At 47.5% G+C, this 20,154-nt stretch overlaps 2 protein-coding genes and 1 long non-coding RNA gene across 6 annotated transcripts in view; 2 read left to right on the plus strand and 1 right to left on the minus strand.

Annotated features, from left to right (window-relative positions):
* Nucleotides 1-14,517, minus strand: part of LOC136791158 (uncharacterized) — a 61,336-nt gene extending 46,819 nt beyond the window's left edge. The window contains exon 1 of the long non-coding RNA XR_010832573.1: nt 14,266-14,517. This is a non-coding gene — a long non-coding RNA (uncharacterized lncRNA). The remainder of the gene's footprint in view (nt 1-14,265) is intronic.
* NEUROD1 (neuronal differentiation 1) lies at nt 3,647-5,795 on the plus strand. Its single transcript, XM_066999984.1, has 2 exons — nt 3,647-3,804; nt 4,196-5,795. Exon 2 carries the CDS (start codon nt 4,209-4,211, stop codon nt 5,286-5,288), a length of 1,080 nt encoding a protein of 359 aa, XP_066856085.1. The 5' UTR covers nt 3,647-3,804; nt 4,196-4,208; the 3' UTR covers nt 5,289-5,795.
* The window catches only part of CERKL (ceramide kinase like), a 57,262-nt gene continuing 47,605 nt past the window's right edge, over nt 10,498-20,154 (plus strand). For 2 of the 4 annotated variants that reach the window (XM_066999981.1, XM_066999982.1), the window contains exon 1: nt 14,547-14,814. In XM_066999981.1, the coding sequence (XP_066856082.1) occupies nt 14,595-14,814 (220 nt within the window). In that variant the 5' untranslated portion in view covers nt 14,547-14,594. Of the gene's footprint in view, nt 10,640-14,546; nt 14,815-20,154 lie in introns of those variants that run through there. The other 2 variants (XM_066999983.1, XM_048061472.2) reach the window with 2 other exon arrangements.

A 20,154-nucleotide genomic window follows, 5' to 3' on the forward strand; every position in this document is an offset into this window, starting at 1 on the left:
AAATGTTCAGCTCACATGGCCATAGGGAATGAATGTGCAAGCTATTATGTGTATAGCCTGGGGTTCAACCGTTATTTTCTCTCAGGGGAAAACAAAAGCAGACCCTTTAAAGCCACCACTAAGGAGATTTCTATTTAGAGAATATGCAATAACTCATATTGAGACAAGATTTTAATCTCAGCAAAGCTTTGGATAATCTGCTGGCACCTGTGCCTGCTGCTCTTCCACCCCATTGCACTGGTTAGACTGGGGGCCAAGGGCCGGACCCTGCAGGCTTGTTTGCAGCAGTGGCCCTGCACACGAGTGGGAGGCTGGCAGGAGCAAGGCAAAGATTTCTTTAGTATCTGCGCCCAAAATTGTCACCTACACGGAAATGACACCAGCGTCTGCTTCTTTCGTATTGAGTTGGAAGCTGTTATTCTTCTTTCCAAGGGCTGAGATGGCAGGCGGTATTTGTTGTGCTGACTGGCTTGGGAAAAGGTGTGAAGCACAGACAACCCTGTCCGAGGGGAACAGACAGACAGGTACTGTCTGGGGTGATTTGGGAAAGAATTTGGAAAGATTTTTTCAGCTGTAGATCTAAGATACCAGCCATGTCAGCCTGTGTGTACTCTGGAGAGTCTCACGCTGCCTTCACGATGTGGGCAAGTGGGGACATTTTCAATAATGTGTAGATGCCATGACTGATGCTGTGGAGCCTTCTTTCTGCTGAGGCCTCTGTACCCGACACAAACACCAGCTAAACAGTGTCCTGCTTGTAAAAGGTCAGTCTCTGCAACTCAAAGAAGGAAAAGAAACTAGAAAAAAATGTTTTTCTGCATTATAAGTTGGGCAACGCAGGGAATGGTGCTGTAAAAGGAGCTCAAATAGCAGGGCAGAGGAAGGAAAAGAAAAAAAATCTATACCTGATGCATCTTAAATAGGTTTCATACCCTTAAAAATGAGCATTATTCATGTGAAAGGGTTAAGAATAACATCAGATTTATCTAATTGTTTGATTCTGTGATTCATGATTCACATTTTAAAGTCTACACCCTGTGAAGAATAGTGCATTATTAAGGAAGGGAAAGAGGCTTGCCAGGGACAGAAGGTAATTTCCCGTAGCAGGTGCATACAGCAGGTGGTACACAGTGTACCTGCAACGAAAAGGTAGATTTAGTCTAAGATTTTATTTAATATGGAAAACTTATTGCATCCTGAGCCACTACTGGGGACGTGCCAAAAATCGTGTCTGCGGCATGATTTATTACGTGAAAATACCACCGAACTAATCAGCGGAGTTACTAATTAATACAAATCTGCATTTTTGCATAAGCAATTAGTGCAAAGAGAGTGCAATGAAAGAGGAAGTTTGACTCATTTAATCTCAGTGTCTATTCAAGCGGAAAGACCCACTAGGGCAAGGCACTAGGATCTACATTTGGATTTTTTTTTCCTTTTGATTAGTTAAAGGAACTAAAAGGTCAAATTATCAATATTTAATTCAAATGGAAATGCATTTGTTCAAGAGGAAAGAAAACACTTTATTTAAACAAGGTGGGACTCTGGGGGTAAATGCCTGGATCAAAAATAATTAGATTTTGCAGTTATAACAGCATCTAAATCCCGCCTGATAAGAATCCTTTTTCCTAATAACAGAGGTGGTTTGACACCAATAGCGGAGGCTGTTGATGTTATTTAAACTCAAGCGGTAGCTGGCCTACCAATACGATTTAGACATTTGCTTTAATGGTACATACTTCTCTGATTTGTTTTTGTTTTTTTTTAATCAATTTGAACGATATTTTAAATCTATTGTGATTTCGTAATTGTGTGTGCTTGCCTAAAACAGTCATTTAAAAAGCTGATAATTAAACCTCAGTGGCGACGTCTTTTCCATTAACTAAATAGAAGTTCACATTTATAGAATTAAAACAACGACAGCCTTTATCTAACGGCAAAAAAAAAAAAAAAAAAAAAAAAGCTCAATAACATTAATACACTGAGTCCTAAAGGAAAAAAAAAAAAAAAAAAGAGCAGAAACGGCACCTCTATCATTTCCCACCGGTTTCCAGCACCGCCGCGCGTCTCCCCGGGAGCAGCTGGCGCGGTGCGGGCGCACCCAGCCCGGTTCCGTGGCCCCGAGCCGCGCTCCCCCCGGACACCCCCGGCTCCGGGGCGCCCTCCCTCGCCCCCCCTGCCCTCCCTCACCCCCTGCCCTCCCTTCTCTCCCCTCCCTCCGCCGTGCCGCGCTCGCCCTTTCCCAGCGCGGCTCCGCGGTGCGGAGCGGGGCCGGGGGCCAGCGGCAGCGGCACTTTTGGGTTGGTTGGGGGTTGTTTTTAGGATCCTTCGGGCTGTGCCTGGCTGGGGACGGAGAGCGCAGAGCGCGGCCCGCCCGCGCCGCCCAGGCAGTAAATCACTCGCTAAATCACAGCGCGGCTTCCCCTCTCCAATAGCTTTGAGCTATTTGGGGACGCATCCTTTCCCCGCACTCTCGCAGGTGCAATATGAATCAATTATCTTAATTAAGATAATGCTGCAAACCCAGGAGATTTCCTCGGGAGCGGCTCCGGCGCTCCGGACAGCCGCAAGGCGTTTCCAGGGCTCTTCTTCCCACCCCCGGCCCCCCCCGGGCCAGGGCCCGGCCCCGGCTGCGCCCCCGGCGAGGGGGGCAGAGCCCTGGGGGCGGCCGGGGGGGCGCAGCTCGGATGGGACGCGTGCGGCTCGCGTGTCGCGCCGCGGGGGGGCGGGGGCAGAGCGACAGAAAAGGAGAAAGAAGGGGGCAAAAGGGAAAAGAAAATAAAGGAAAAGGGAAAAGAGAGGAAAAAGAGAAATGAACAAAAAAAAAAGGAAAAGAAAAAAGGAAGACAAAGCAAAACAAGACAAAAAAAAGTAAAAAAGGGGAGAAAAATAAAAAAGTAAAAAAAAAGAGAAAAAAATAAAAAAGGAAAAAGACAAATAGAAAAAGAAAGAAAAAAGAAATAGAAAAAAAAAACGGGAAACGGGGAAGGGGAAAATGAAAGGAAATGAAAGGAAACGAAAAAAGAAAAGGAAAAACGAAAAAGTGAAAAGGTAAAGAAAAAGAAAAGGAAGGAAAATGAAAGGGAAAAGGAAAATGGGAAAAAGAAAAAGGGAAAAAAAGGGAAAAAGAAAAAGGGGAAAAGATTCGGGAGCAAAACAAGCAGAAGCCAAATGAGAAGACAGATGGAGAAGGAGGAGTCTGGGTCCGGGGGAGAAAAGGGACGCTTGGAGCGATGCAATCATGAGGCCGGAGACGGGGAGGGACGGGAAAGTGGGAAACCGGAGCCCCGGAGCCGGGGACGGCCCGAGCCGGGGAGGCAGCGCCGGCTGCCGGGGGAAACGCGGCCGGGGGCGCGGGGGGCGCGGCGGGACGGACGGGGCGGGCGCGGCGGGGAGCCCCGGTGCCGTCGCGCATCCCCGCGCCCCGGTGCGCGGTGCCACCACCTCGTCCCCTCCCGTCCCCTCCCGTCCCCTCTGGTCCTCTCCCGCAGCCCCGGGGCCACCCGGGGGGGGGGCGGAACAATGGCCCCGGTGACAGATGGCGGCGCCCGGCGGGGCGGGGCGGGGCGGGGCGAGGCGCGGCGGGGGGCGGGGGCGAGCGGCGCGGTCCCGGCCCCCGGCCCCCCCCGCTCCGCTCCCCGCCCGACGCCGCCGCCGCCGCCGCGCAGCGCCGTCCCCGCTATATAACCGGGGCGGCCGGCGCTGCGCCCCGCGGAAACACGCGCGGCGCCCTCGCACGGAGCGGGCGCCGGCAGCGGCGGGGTTATGCGACCGGCGCCGCGCTGCACCGGCTGAGGAGCGGAGGTAACGGGGGGCAGCGCTCCGCGGCGTCGGGGCGGCCGGCCGGGAGGGGGGCTTTGTCACCGGACCGGGCGTGCGGGTCCCCCGTCCACCCCGCTGCCGCCCTGCATTGTTCCGCCCGGGGAGCGGGGACCGGGGCCGGCCCCGCACCTGTTACCGCGGGGGAGCCGGTGGCCGGGCGGCCGGGCAGGGGGAGCCCCGGCGGGAGGCGGCGGGCGCCGTCGGGGCGGGAGGGAGGGCAGGTGCCCGGCGGTGTCACCCCCCTAAAGCGTAATCAGCTTAAACCGCCCGGCGCGTTGTGTAACGGTGCCGGGACGCGCGTCCCCGGGGTGCCTTTCCCGCTGCTGACACGGCGCTTGTGTCCCCCCCGTCCCCATCCCCGTCCCCCCGGCAGGCAGGCGCTCGCCATGACCAAGTCGTACAGCGAGAGCGGGCTGATGGGCGAGCCCCCGGCGCAGGGCCCCCCGGGCTGGGCAGACGAGTGCCTCAGCTCGCAGGACGAGGAGCACGAGGCCGACAAGAAGGAGGAGGACCTGGAGGCGCTGCCCGCCGAGGTCGAGGAGGACCCGCTGCGCAACGGCGAGGAGGAGGACGAGGAGGATGACCTGGACGAGGAGGAGGAGGAGGAGGAGGACGACGACGACGACGAGCAGAAGCCCAAGCGGCGGGGCCCCAAGAAGAAGAAGATGACCAAGGCGCGCATGGAGCGCTTCAAGCTGCGGCGCATGAAGGCCAACGCCCGGGAGCGCAACCGCATGCACGGGCTGAACGCGGCCCTGGACAACCTGCGCAAGGTGGTGCCCTGCTACTCCAAGACGCAGAAGCTCTCCAAGATCGAGACGCTGCGCCTGGCCAAGAACTACATCTGGGCGCTCTCCGAGATCCTGCGCTCCGGCAAGAGCCCGGACCTCGTCTCCTTCGTGCAGACCCTGTGCAAGGGCCTGTCGCAGCCCACCACCAACCTGGTGGCCGGCTGCCTGCAGCTCAACCCGCGGACTTTCCTGCCCGAGCAGAGCCCGGACGTGCCGCCGCACATGCCGGCGGCCGGGGCGCCCTTCGCGGCGCCCCCCTACCCGTACCAGTCGCCGGGGCTGCCCAGCCCGCCCTACGGCACCATGGACAGCTCCCACCTCTTCCACCTCAAGCCGCCGCACGCCTACGGCGCCGCGCTCGAGCCCTTCTTCGAGGGCGGCCTCCCCGACGGCGCCAGCCCCGCCTTCGACGGCCCGCTCAGCCCGCCCCTCAGCATCAACGGCAACTTCTCCTTCAAGCACGAGCCCGCCGCCGACTTCGACAAGAGCTACGCCTTCACCATGCACTACCCCGCCGCCTCCCTGGCCGCCGCGCCCGGCCACGCCGCCGCCGTCTTCTCGGGCGCCGCCGCCCGCTGCGAGCTGCCCCTGGACGGCCTGGGGGCGCCCTACGAGGGCCACCCGCCCCACGAGCGGGTCCTGAGCGCCCCGCTCAACGCCATCTTCCACGACTGACCCCCGCCACCCGCCCGGGCCGCCGAAACCGCAAGCAATAATTAGGATCTATGCAATTTTTAACCTAGCGATGGGCCAATTACGAAGTATATAGGAGATCTCTATTTTTCAACCAACGTTTTCCTACTTGTTACCTTTCCCATGCCGAATTATTTTGTTGTGATTTTGTACAGAATTTTTAATGACTTTTTATAACGTGAATTTCCTATTTTAAACCATGCAGCTTCATCGATTTTTATACATACTGGAAAGGTAGAATTATATCTAATTTATACAAAATAATTTAACTAATTTAAACCAGCAGAAAAGTGCTTAGAGAAGTTATGTTGCCTTAGCACTTCTTTCCTTTCGAATAGTTAAAGAAAAACAAAAAAGCGCAATCCGGGCAATTGCTTTCCCATGAAAGTCTTTTTTTCCTTTTTCTTTCTTTTATTTTTTTTTCCTTTTCCCCTGACAATAAGAACCAGATCCCTAGCTCTTGAGAAGATATAAGAACGAGAGACTTATTTTCTATTAAAACATATCAATTCAACACATGACTTGCACAAACTTGTATATAAATATTATGAGCAAATGCCAACACCCTTTTTAAATCAAAAGCTGCTTGACTATCACGTACAATTTGCACTGTTTCTTTTTAGTCTTTGAACCCCTCTGCATTCCGTGGTGGTTTTTTTTTCTTTCTTTTTTTTTTCTTTTCATTTTTTTTTTTTCTGGAGAGAACTTGAAGATGTTAATGTTTCCGGACGATATAAATGCATGATTTTATACATATTCACACGATCCGTGGTTGTCATATATTCATCTTATAAATTGGAACCTAAAACTAATCAGGTTGTTGAAGTTGGGCTATATACCTATTGTAGTCGATTAGTACGGTAGCTTGAAACAAATTCAAACCATTTAATCCGTAATTAGAACAATAGCTATTGCATGTACAATGCAGTCCAGAATAAGTGCTGTTTGAAATGTAATGCTGGTTCAACTGGAATCAATCTGTACTGTAATTTTGTTTGTAATCCTGTATATTATGGTGTAATGCACACTGGGATTTTAGAGAACATCCGTCCTTTTGCAACAACATAGTATTGAACATTTGGTCGAATGTTGCATTTCTCCTTAAATGTGATTTTTTTTTTCTTAGTGTAATTCCTATGGGATTATTGTTTCATTGGGATAGCTCATGAAAGGTGCACCACTTATTATTTGTAGAATAAAATTGGCGTTAAAAACAACCGACCAGCACGGGAGCGGGACCCGCGTTCTTCGCCTCCCCCGCGGGGCTGGGGCCAAACGCTCACGGCTGCGGGGAGGAGGAGAAGGGGGGAGGATTTAGGGGATGGGAGCGGGGAGGGGGGCCTTGGGGCTGGGGTCGCTGCCGGTTGCGCGGCCGAGGAGCGCGGAGCGGCGGCCGCGCCGTTCGCCGGCGGGCAGCGGCGGCTGCCAACAGGTCGCCGGCACTGGGATCGCCTCGCCCGGAGCGGTGGCCCTGGTGGCCCGTGTCGGGACGCGGCCGTCGGTTTTCAGCCCGTCGGAAGAAGCCGGGCCGGGCTCGGCGGGCCCTTCGGCCCCCGGCCGCCGCCGCTCGGGGATTCTTGCAGTCGGGCAGGGGCCACTGGCGTGCCACCGTCTTTATTCAAAGGCAGGCACAGATGTTCCTTCTGCAGGGGAGGTTTTAATTTATGAAAATGATATTGGTTATGCATGAATGCGCTCCGCACAACACGCGCCACTTCCATCTGATGAGAGGAATACCGCAGAACCGGTGCCAATGTTGGGAACATATTCTGCGAATTTAGTCGCTTAAATGTTTAATGAATATTTGGAAGGCATTTCCAAACCACAAGAAACCTTTTCAATTACCTTTTTTTTCTTTCTTTCTTTCTTTCTTTAATTTTTTATTTTTTTTCTTTTCCATACTTAATAACGAAATTCAACTCCGCTAGCCAATGCAATTTACTTAAAAGATCTAGCTAGGCTATCTGAGTGTCTGCTACCTAATAAGGAAAATTAATTAGGCATTTTGGTAACTGGAGGCTCCACTTTACAAATCACTTGTGAGTTTTGTTATTTCAATTAGTTTAGGGTTGTTTTTTATTTCCCCTTATAAAATATTGGAGATTTTTTTTTCTTCCCCCTCTCCGGCGCTGCTCCTGATGCCTCCGTGATATTTATTTTTTCTTACTGCTAATATCAGGCCAAATCCTGAAATCTCTGCTCATGACTCCCACAGGAAGGTCTATCAAGGTCTCTTTCAAAGGAAAGAATTACTCACACCGTTCCTGTCTTATGAACATATCTCTAATTAACTAAGGCTATAGTGGGATTATCTAACTTCCTCATGCGGAGGAAACTGAGGGGTTGAGTCATCCCCACAAACATGCTGGGTAATCCAGTGGACGCCTAGAACACTATTTTTGCAGCTCTGTGGGACAAGTGGCCTTCCCCTTCTTTCCGCCACGCTTCTCTGACAGCAGAAATTGTTCTGCCCCTGGTGCACGCTCAAGAAGAAGGCAGTGGGGCCATGTCTGCAGGAGCAGTGCACCACAATGCTCGCAGCCCATGGCTTCGCCCTTCTGGGTTTTCTGAAGCAACAGGCCAGGACTGGGGGGCTGCTGGCCCTCGCTGCCTGTGGCACAGCCAAGGCCCCGACTATGATGGGTCACGTTCACAAGTGTGCAAATTCCTGCAATTATTTCAGCATTGCAGCTGATCAAAACCGGATTCACCCTGACCTGAATGGTGGCTTTTGACATATTAAAAACATAATAAATATAAATCCTCCTCTTGGAAATAAAGGGTTATTAACAGTGCAGTGCTCCTGCACAATGAAGAACCTTATCTGATAGTTTTAGAAATTTCAGAGCTACAGTCAACTTATGTTGTGTATATATACAGCACGTAGAGGAATTATCTCTCAGTTCTCACTCTCTCCTATTCAGGAAGAACTCACAGAAATCAAAATTTGCTTGGTGAACCGTCAGGGAAAACATGTAGATATTGGTCTTTGCTTCTATTCACCAAGACAGATTGTATAGTAATTATTTCAGAAATTAACAAATGCTCTACACTCATTCCTTAGCTGAAAATCCCAAATTACAAAGTCTTGAAAAACATCGTACATGAATACATATCGAACCAGTGATCTGAAGACCTACAAATAGACTGTTCTTTAAATATGTACATAAGTGTTTTTTAAATAATTCATATATGTATTTAACAAACTGTCAGAAGCTATGCAATACAAAATTAAAACTGACAATGCTCTCAAAGCATTCTCTTAAGTATTTAGGTTGCCTACAGGGTATGTAAAGCATAGACTTCCAGCCCTGCCTTTCAGTTTCCTAGACTGTAGCAGTTTGCAGCATAATTACTGCATTTTGTATGAAATAAAATAGAAGAAATTACATTATACAGTATTTGCTAACATTTTGGTGACAGAACAACAGAAGATTCATATTAAAACTTCATTATCTTAAAAGAAAGCATTATCAACCTTAGTGGAAAAAAAAAAATGTCCTCTGGTGAAAAAAATCTTGTATTATATTCCTCTCCATTATCACATTTTCCATTTTATTTTATTTTATTTTAAATTAAGATTGGTTTCAGCTCCTGATGCTCTTGGGAATGAATTACACTTCAGACTCCATCACTGCACAATCTTTTAATTCCTTCTTGTTCTTTTCTTTGCAGACATCTGTCCTAAACCAACTTGTCCATCTCTACAACTTCAGACTTTCTTTTCCTTATCTGATCTTCTTTCTCTCTTTCTCCCCCTCTCTCTCTCTCTCTTTTTTTTTTTTTTTCCCCCCCAGATGATTTCCTTCTCCTTTTCAGGCACACAGAGTGATATATAGTAACGGTAATGCTCTCCTCTACAGACTGTTGCTACCATTTTTTTCTTCAGAAAAAAACAATTTATGACTCCATTTACTGTGTAAAAAGCTTGGTATTCTGCTTAATATCTCTTCTCTGAAGACAAGGAAAACCAACACAAAGGAGATGAACTAATGCTGATAGTTCTAATACATTCCTTCTAGAGGAGCAATGCAAGAAGAAGAGCTAATATTTGGGAATGAAAAGCTAAAGTATGACTGACCACACACTAAACCTTTATTGCATAAACAGACACTGTAGCCAGAAAAACACCAGACAAGGACATGCTGCCAATTTCAAAATTCAGATTTCTCCAGAACAAATCTCTACTAGTAGCTGAAACAGGCCAGCTACCAGAAACATAGAGTCAAATTCTCCAGAGCGGCCAGCGGATATTTTCCTCACAGCCTCCCCTCATCTCTCCTGAATTCCCATTCCCTAACTTCAGTATCATACCATCCATGAATCAAAAGCTGGCCTTACAATTTCTCACCTATTCACTTCATTGCATTTTTCTAGTCCTTTTCTTGATGGAGAAGGTTTATCTTCCAATAGCTTGCTTTACCTGGTTGCTCTCCCAGTAATCACTAGCCATACTTCCCTCACTTTCTGTTCCTATCCAACCTCTTCTTCCTCCCTTCCCTACATTCTCCTGGAAGAGATTTCTGAGACTCCCACTGCTTCTTAGCACAGTGAGAGATGACGTCCTTCATACAGTGAGGAATGCTGTCAGTTAAGGATCATCTCCCTGTTTTCTGCTGCTTCTTGTCTGGGCCCAAAGGATCTTCCCCCCTTGTAGTTTAGCTGCATGTCCTCAAGGCCAGCACCCTGACACGCAGTGTCCCCTCTGGGTCCAGACTGCGGAGAAGCAGCTTTGAGAAACCACAAAGGCCTCCCCTACCTGACAAACAGACTTCATTTCCTGGCTTGACCTTGGACCTGCCTTGTCACTACAGACTCCCCCGGTGGCTGCCGGACTGGCACTGGCCATGTTTGCTGCCACCAGACCTGCCCCCGCTGACTCTGCTTCCCAGCTTGATGTTGGACCTGCCTCGAAGCGATGGATGTGCCCGGCCATCTGGGCTCTTGGCTGAACCTGGCTACACATGGCCCTGCTCTCAGGGACATGGGGCCCCTGCCATTCCTGCTCCTTGACACTCCTCTGATTTCAGCTTCCAGGGCACTGAGGGCACTAACTAGCCTTAATCACCCTGACCAGCCCCACCTGCAATCTGCCCGAGAGTTATTTAAGCTCATCCTGGAGGGTCTTCACCTTCTTGCCTCAGAGATGCTGTAGGATGCTGGTCTCCAGTTCAGTCACAGTCCTGACTGGTGCCAAGCCCTGCTGCTGGTGCAGAGCCAGGCACGCAGCCTAATGTCCTGCCCTGGCCTCAGCCCTGCCTCTTCACAGCGAGCCTGCCAGTGATCTGCGCTTCAGCTGGTGCTGGCACCCTCCGCTGAGTGGCCTCGCTCAGGTACCGTGCGATGGCCCCTGCCCAGAACAGCCCTGCTGTGCTCGCCTTGGGGTCCCCCTGGCTCCCTGTCCCCTGGGAACAGCTGGCCCTTGCTGTGCCCTGGCAATGGCCTTGCTTCCCTTCCTGTGGTGCCCCCCTCCTTTCTGCCCCTTCTACTTTTACTTGAGCCATCTGTTTTAAAAAAATACAAATGTGCTAAGTTTCTAAGGCAGCTCTACTGGCTCTAAAGTAAAATGGAGTAACATGGCTTCAAACTAAAGCATTCAACAAAATTGTTTTGTGGACGCAGTTCTATGATGTTCTATACCCGGTATACTGTAAAAATACATGTTTTTCTGTAATTATCACTGGAGGAAAAAAAGCTCTGTCATATACAGAGCTGCTGATGAACTAGATAAATATCCTTGTGTGCTGCATAATTAGTCACCCTAAAGCCGAAGGAGGTACATGAAATTCAAAGACAGTTACTTTGTCTGGAAAACACTAAATATTTATAAATACTGGAATGCTTTTGGAGGCTGAAGAGCTGCAATATTAATTTGAAGGACTCATGTCAAATGTCTTTAAATGTACTTCTTATTAAGAGGTGAATAGGACTTCTTGTGTATCTGTTCTTTTATCTATTGTATTTGAATCAAAATGTACGTGAGAGAGCAGGCAATAACGAAACTAGCTGCTTTGAGCAATTTTCAATAACTTCTATATCATCCCTATTCCTTATGTGGAATGTGGTACTTCCAGCTGTCCCTTTCATTCTGCCATCAGAAGTACCTGTATGCTCTGCTCCCAAATCCTGTCTGTGCTCCAAGATGTAGAACAAACCAGGGCCCTACATGTAGGCTCAGTGGTGTATACTAGACCGGCATTTGCCTGTCTACTATGCAGTTACTGCTACAAGTTTACTGTTTGTCTTGTATCTCTTTTAATCTAAAATGGGAACAGCACCTAGGATGTTACATGGGATCAGCAATATACACAACCCTTTTAACATGAAAGGACAAGGAAGTTCTACATGTGAAAGTACTAGTAGTAGTTTTGTAAAAATGGTTCAAATATTGATGGGCTATTCTGTGTTTTTGCCCAATTCAATATAACAATTTGAAAACTGTGGTATTCAAAAAGTAAAACGAACCACAGAATCATCCACGTTGGAAGAAACCTCCAAGATCACCTAGTCCAACCTCTGACCTAACACTAACAAGTCCTCCACTAAACCATATCACTCAGCTCTACATCTAAACATCTCTTAAAGACCTCCAGGGATGGTGACTCCACCACCTCCCTGGGCAGCCCATTCCACTGCCTAACAACCCTTTCAGTAAAGAAGTTCTTCCTAATATCCAACCTAAACCTCCCCGGCACAACTTTAGCCCATTCCCCCTTGTCCTGTCACCAGGCATGTGGGAGAATAGACCAACCCCTACCTCGCTACAGCCTCCTTTAAGGTAACTGTAGAGAGCGATGAGGTCGCCCCTGAGCCTCCTCTTCTCCAGGCTGAACAAGCCCAGCTCCCTCAGCCGCTCCTCGTAAGACTTGTTCTCCAGACCCCTCACCAGCTTTGTCGCCCTTCTCTGGACTCTCTCGAGCACCTCCATGTCCTTCTTGTAGCGAGGGGCCCAAAACTGAACACAGTACTCGAGGTGTGGCCTCACAAGAGCCAAGTACAGGGGGACTTGCATATAATAGTATTGACTATGTATAGTAGTATATAATTTATACGACTTGCATATAATTGTATTTTCTCCAGGAAAAATGGTCTGCCTCCTCCTTAAGGGACTGTAGGGACTGAGGACTTTGTTAACAAACCAAGTGACCAGACTTGCAAGTAGTAACAAATCATGGGAGGAACATGCAATTCTCTCAACTTTACTGGTTTGTTTTAATCTACTACATTTTATTATATTAAGTTACTGAGTTAAAACATTTCCATTGCCATTACTTGGAGTTTTAGAACTTTCAAAAACATTAGTTGAAGGATGTTGCAATCCCTTAGAAGCTGTAATGGTCTTCCTCTGAATAGTTTTTTATGGCTCTAAGAAAATTATTAGTCCATTCTTTCCTGTACCTTATGATAAATCTAGTGATAATATATAATACATGTAGATGGAATAGGCTAGTAAATGGTCCCAGAAATAAATACGAATGACAGTAGGGGTTATAAAGAGCATACTGCCTCAAAATAGATGCAACTAAATCCATTTTTAAATTATGCCTCCATTTTAATGGTTTAGCTTTGTTTTTGAAAGAAAACATATTAGAGACTACTGATGTCCAAAATGAGATACAAGTTTAATTTAATCATCTACAGCTGTACCAGTGATAAATTGGTAAGGCAAATTTTTTTTTCACTTGCAGCTTTTCGTGCTTTGTCAGTCATCTTTAGGTGGAAAAAAATATTATGCAAAACTTTTGTGGTTTGCACGTTTTAAGTTGTTTACACTTTATCTGATTACTCTGCAGTCAATATATTTATATTTCAACAAAGGAAATTAAGGGATAATGGCAAAGTTGTAATAAGACAATTGTTAGCAGCTTTAAGCAATCAGAAGCTTTATGTGATGTTACTCAGAAAGGCAGGTTTGTCAGGGCTACTTAATTAAAGCTGAATCAATGGCATGGTGCAAATTCAAAAGCACTTACAGGTTGTGTATTTAGCAAATGTTCAGAGCATGCTTTAAACTCAAAGTAATAGATGGAAACGAGTACCAAAAACCTGTACCACAATTCTTTAAATGGTCTTCTTGGCTACTAATTAGCACTTGGTATAGGTTTTTATGGAACTATTAACAAAGGCAGCTTTATATTCATGTAATCATCTAATATCTCATGGGACGTTTGACTGCAGACAGACTTGCCTCTCTGTAACAGCATTTCTCTTCTAGAGAGACAACCACTACAAAGAACCTTGGAGATATCCCAACATAGCTTGAGCTGTTTGTATCACTCATGGTCAGCAAAAGGCAGTATTTTGATTTTAATGCTCTACTTCTTGGTTTTATCTCTAGTCCTATGTATTTGTAATAAGATTACTAAGCTGCTTGTTTAAGTGTATTTTCCCATGCATTAGTAAGCCAGCATGACATTATACAACTCAGAACTAAAAAAAAAAACCTTGCTGTTTTCCACTGAGTTAAGCCTTGGCAGGCTCAAAAGCACCTTAAAAACTGGGGTTGCTAGAGGAGCTCTAATGTGACTGTCATCAGTGGATCTTAGAGCACCAACGAGTAAAGCTGTCACACCTGCAAACAGTAACATCTATCTTTTACTGAGGGGGAGGGAGTAAAGTAGTGTGTCTCCCTCCCCTGCCTTTATGTCAGGGGACTGAGAGGTGAGCAACAACCTTCCAGGTAGTCATCCTGCACTGTCCCACGGGAGATGCTCCAGGGATGTGTGGTGCTGGACCCCCTGTCCCCCTGAGGTGTGCGTGTCCCTGAGACCTGTGCTGAGGCCTACACAGTTCTGCTGCGGTGCTGACCTGATTTATCTAAGCCACAGGCAGCACCTGGGAGGCACCTGACCTTTCATAGCAGGAGAGGGCAGTTACGCTTTCATGTCACTTTTCTAAAGCCAAGTGATAGCAATATCGGTGATAACATAAAACCAGGAACGCTTCTGAGGGGGCTTACATGAATGCCGTCAGCTGGAGCATCTTTGTGGCCCTCCTGAAGGAAGTAAAAGCAGCTGGGCACGACGAAGCCAGAGGGGGGCCGGCGGTGCCAGCACGGTGCTGAGGGGCCCAGCTGCGTTAGGGCGCCCAGAAGCCCCCTGCCCTTCGCGCACCACGGAGCGGGACGTGGCGGGGGACCGCCGCCGCCGCCCGGGACAGCTCCTGACAGGGCCAGGGCCGGGCCCCGTCCCCTGCCGCCCTCCCCTGGGCGGCCGCGGCCCCGCCCGGGGGCGGGGCGGAGCGGGCGCTGCCCTGGCAGCCGGCGGGACGCGGCGGGGGGCGGCCGCCATGCTGGGCGCCGCGGGCCCCTTCCTCCGCCCGCAGCGGCGGGCCGGGCCCGAGGAGCGGCGGCGCAGGGTGGCCCCGCTGGCGGCGAGCCCCCCGCCGGCCGAGCGGGGAGAGGAGCCGCTCCTCAGGGGCATCTTCGAGATCGGCAAGAGGAGCTGCGACGTGGTGCTGAGCGCCCGGCGGCTGCGCTGGAGCCCCATCGTGCCCGAGAGCCCCGCAGGTGGGACGGGCCGGGGCTGTCGGGCCGGGGCAGGGGACGAGCCGAGCCGTGCCGAGCCCGTTCTCGCAGGGCAGGGCATCGGGGCTTTCCGGCACGGGGTTACCGCGAACCGCCGCCTGTAAGGGGGTTCTGAGCTCCTCTTCCCCCTGGGGTTGTCCTGGTGCTTAATAAAAATAAATAAACAAAATAGCTCATAGCGCAACGAGCGACTTGCACCCGAAGCGCCTAATCCTGCAAAGAGCCTTTATTTCTTAGCGGGTGGCGCAGAAATGCGAGGTGCGCGAGTTGTGCCTGCGTAAGCCCCTCGGTAGCCCGGGCGGAGCGGTCAGAGGGCTTGGTGCCGTCGGCGTCCGGCTGCATCGGCCGCCATCGGCGTGCCCGGGGGCTCCGGGCGCCTTGTGACATACGACATGCCGTGAGGGTATGCCGTTGTAGGATGTGGTCAAGTGAAACAAAGTTCATCCCAAAGTTTAGAAGAAAAGGAACGATCCCTAAACTTACATAGTCTTTTTTTTTTTCTTTTTTTCTTTTTTTTTTTTTGTTTTTTCCTACTAGAAACTCTGAAAACAAAGTCACTTTCAAAGCTGCATATGTACTCCTAACAGTGCCCGTTTGCTGCAATGACTTCCCGGTGCTTACGTGAAGGATAAGTCAAAGCTGTGTTTCAGGAATGCGGTTTCCAGACAACACAGCTGTGTTCTGTTACGGCACAGTTAACTTCTCCAGGCCTAAAACTCCGAGTTCAGTTTAGCATTATTTCTGAAGGATCTTAAAACTTTGTACGGGTAAGATGTGGCTCCAGAGCTGTGTGGAACGCTGTTGTTCCGGTGCTACTGCTGTGGAGGAGTACTCAAATGCCCAGAGCTGAAGATACGCTTCACTTCATGTAGCATTTAGGGACACCAAAGCTACTCAAACCAAGCAATGTTGTGCCATGCGCAGCTGCTGGTTCTTGGCCTCTGAGCTGTGTAACCACATTCATGCAGTGTTGTGCAAAGACAGAAATACCTGCTTTTCAGCAGGGCTGTTCAGTTCTTATGATGTCTGTGCTGATGTTTGTGCAGACCTTCCTTTTGTGGAGCCAGTGTGGCAGTTTCAGTAACGCACAACTCTGTAGCCTCTCCTCCTTGCCATTTGGGACTATCTACAGGTCTCTGTGTACGTGATCTGAAGTGTAATTTATGAATTATTTAGTTCCATGTGGAACGCTCTAGTTTGATTGCCATTTTATGTGCTAGCTACTTTAATGTAGCTTGAATTGTCATATATCAGGAACTATAAGTCCATGATTGTTTTTAAATTATTACCAGTGGTGGATTTTAAGGTACAAACAAGAAAAATGAATTTCAATATGTATTGCTTCATGCTTCCAGGGATGGGAATACATTGTTCTTTTTTGTTTTTCTATGAAAAGTCCAATCCCCCTAAACTGCTACTTTGTGTAAGAACTCTTCACCCTGAGTTTACTCACACAGACAAGGGGAGATTTTCTGTCTTAGTTCCTGCAAAATAGCAAAGTACTCTGTGTTTAAAGTCAAACATATTGTGGATGACAGAACTAAGCAGTGCTGACAAGTTGATGTCAATTATATCAGGATTTTGACTCTTACTGCACATGTAAATATGTAAATGTAAACATGTAAACATGTAATGCACATTAAATAGATGCCAATACCTGTGACTCCTTCCTTTGGGCTGGCACAGCTCTGTGTGTGCCTGCCTGTGTCTGTAGATGAGCTCAGCTGGAGCTCAGGATTTCATTGTGCTGGGCTTGCTGCCCTTGCAGCATGGATCCAGTGGAGGACTTGTCTGTTTTGCCTTCCGTCTTGGATGCTGGAGGTCAGGATGGTATTTGTTCGGCAATCGCAGAGGTCAAATAGGGATTTTGGAATTTGGATGTTTTTTCTCTCCCACGTTCTTGTATCTGAGTAGCAATTACCAGGGAGTGTTTGAGTGTGGGACATGTGCTGGTGCTGCAGGAGCTGCCCGTGACTGCCTCGTTCTGTGAGACCATAGTGCAGCGGTGCAGTGCATGGCCTGAGCTGTGAAGGTACAAGAGATGGCCGACGGCTATCTGAACAGCACGGATCACTCTCAGTGGTCCATTCCCCTGGGATTTGGTTTAAGCATACTTTCTCCAGACCAAAAGTTTCATAATGTAATTTACCTTAGGCTCAAACACATGCTTTGCCAGGTGGCCTGAATTTGACACTAAATGTCTCCTGCTTGGTCCTGTACGTACTAATTCTTTCTGTTTTAGGACAAGACCGTTCTTCTATGGCAGTCAAGTCAGAGAAGCGCCAGGTAGTCGCTTTCTCCTCTCTTCCCTCGCACCTCAGCAGTTTGCCAAGATTACTCCTGCCTTGCTGAAGTCCTTGTTTACAATCCGCAGTTCTGTGGCTCCCATCAAAAGGCAGCTTGTTCCGCCTTGGTTCTTTCAGCTCAGAGCTGCAACTTAATGTTCCCAAGTACATGACATCTGCTTTTTCTGGGTTTGTTCACGTAAACCCTGATGTGAGCACAGTTCTGCCCCACCACACTGTTTCTGTAGAGCTTTTGGCCAATGTGATTACCAAGTGAACTCCCTTCTTTACTCTCCCCTTGCTTTCTGCAGCAGCAGTCTCCTAGAGGGTTTTTGTTACCTCCCTGCTCCAATAAGAATGATCCTTCGCAAGTTGTCGTCCTCTGCGATAGCAAAGCCTAGGGCAGAAGCAAGGCCTGGGCCAGTGCCTGAGCCTGGGGCCTGAGGGTGAGGATGTGGGGGGTGGCTGAGGGGGCAGCGTGGTGCGGGGCCTGGCTGCCCCGCCACGAGGCTGCTATTTGAGCGTGGGGGTGCTCAGTTCAGCCCCTTCTCACAGCAGCCTGCTGCCTTCTGACACCTGCCAGGTCGCTTGCTTTTAATGATGCATTGGATGCTGGGATGAAAAGCAGAGCTCGCAGGCAGCCATTACTGGTTTTTACTCTAGTTTCTTTCCACGTGACTTTCCTATGCCATAAAAGTCATCGCTGAAGTTAAGGAAAGGCAAGACTTCTCTCTCTGTGTTAATAATCCAGTCTCAGACTGTGGGGCTTCTCAGTCTGGATGCTGCTGCAAAGCAACAGCAGAGAAAGCTATCCAACCAAGGCGATTCTATGAAAAACAGATCAGAATATTAGCTGTGATTTTTAGAAATTTCCAGAAGGTAATACACTTGACAGAATGACAGAAAAATAATTATTTGCATTTAAGAAGAGATGCTCAGAGTGCAGTATTTTTTCACTGTGGCTAAAGTTTAAAAGCTAATAAAATATAGAGGACTAGCAATGGTGGATGTGGGTGTTATTTATAGTTTGGAACAGTTCAGCTTTCTTTATTCTGTTTTTCCAATATGATTTTTTTTTTTTCCCTTCTCTGTTGAATGTGAATGAGAACTTTAATCCTGATACTTCCTTAAAGCCTGCAGCATCTTTTTGAAGATTTTCAACTGGGAAACTCTGTGGCAATTGCAGTTTTTCAGCAGACGTCTATCAGATAGGAAACAGAACAAGAGCAGCACTGACTCAGTTTTTTATTGGTATGGGAAGCCTGGAGGCTTTCGATAATTATGAAAATCTTTTTATAAGTGTAGTTTGTTGTGTGTTTAGTGTACTTGACTCAAGGTTATATGAACGCATTCTCTCAGACTGACAGCATGTAGGCTGGACTGAGTATTTGGGTAAAAAACCTGTCAGATAAAATGTTTTTCTTTTTTTTTTTTAATATGAGTAATTGAATACAATATTCTAAATTAATTGACTGACAAGAAAGTAATATCTCTGGAGCAATCACGAGGTCAGCGTATTATTGACTATATATTTTTATCATGAGTTAGAAAAGATCAATGTGTAGTTTAAGTATATACAGTATCATCTTCTTGATATGCATTTAAAATAAGAATTTATAAATATTTTATGTAAGTGCAGCAATAAGGAAAAAATTACTGATGTATTGAAACAGTGAAAGAGTTAGCAATAAAGGACTTAAAATTAATTCCGAGTGCATAGTGGCCTGCTGCCAAGGCTATTTAGGAACAGATGTGGGTGAAATAGATACCAATAGTCTGTTTGGGATCTCTAAAGTAAGACATCTGTCAGTCTATTGGTCAGACAGGAATAATGGAAATGGGAACTGCCTGTTACAAAATGTGAATTACCAAAGTTGTACGTTGGTCAAACTGAAAGCTTTTGATTCTCTGCCTGACATGTAGAGAACATAATTTCTCTAAGTGGCTTATGTATTGTCTAAGTAGGAAAACTGTTTTTGAGGAAAAGACACAAAAATAAGTAATATAAAGTATAACTGAGAGTGTGATGTGTATGTATCACATGGATATATGGCTTTAAGATGTAAATTGAAGGAAGAAATCATGCAGTCCTAAACAATCCCAAGGTGTCTAAACGTGAAAGAGACTCTCAAATCTTTTTCAGGGAAGTCCATAAAATGCATGTGTCTTAGATAAATGCTGCATGAAACTGTGAAAGAATGTTAATTTTCATTTTTTTGCCAAAAAAAAAAAAAGTATTTAAGGAAATTGAGTATGTTAATTATCAGTCTCACAAATGTTATTTCAGTCAACTTCTCGACATAATGTCTTGATTCTCTGCGTGTCTTTTTTCCTTTATCAGTCGGTCAGTCTGGGAGAGTCCATGGGTAGGTGTCTGTGGAACAATTTACATTGCTTCATGTTTTCTGCTGTTTTTCCTATACTTTACATGTTTATGCACCTCTCTGCGCATGTTGAAAGGGATTAACATACCCCGGGCATCTAATAGGGGCTTTTGTATGTATTGTGATTCTCTCTATCCAAAAAGAGCAGATATTAAAATCTTTGTTCCAGAAAATAAGTTTCTTTGCTATGTCTTGCAAATTGCATTGCCGTGTGCTTGGGTTTACATGTGTGTTAAATAGCATGTGTTCATGACTTGCTTCACAGTGTGACGTGAGTTTGAGCTAACAGGATCCCAAAGTTATTTATCTTTCACATAAGTAATAACTCTTCTTCATGGCATTTACATTTTAATAGAAATGTATTTCTGTTGCCGATACTGTGGGTTTTGTTATCGTATAGCTCTGGTAGCCCATAAAATGGAGAGTTTTAGACTTGCTTAAAGGTAGTGGGTTTTCTTTTTTTTTTTTTCTTTTTTTCATTGTCCTGTTGCACTAAGGAATAATTAGGCTTTGCTGTGCTGTTACCGTTGGCAAGGCAAAGCTCAGCTTTTTTCCTTGTTTCCTCCTGCCTGGCGAGCGAGGGTCGGTGGCAGGGTGCTGTGGAGCCAGGCCGGGCTGTGCTGCTTGCCGGGGCCCAGCAGGCCTGGGGCGGC

This window comes from Anser cygnoides, chromosome 6 (assembly GCF_040182565.1).
Source record: "Anser cygnoides isolate HZ-2024a breed goose chromosome 6, Taihu_goose_T2T_genome, whole genome shotgun sequence".
In the NCBI taxonomy this organism is placed as follows: domain Eukaryota; kingdom Metazoa; phylum Chordata; class Aves; order Anseriformes; family Anatidae; genus Anser; species Anser cygnoides.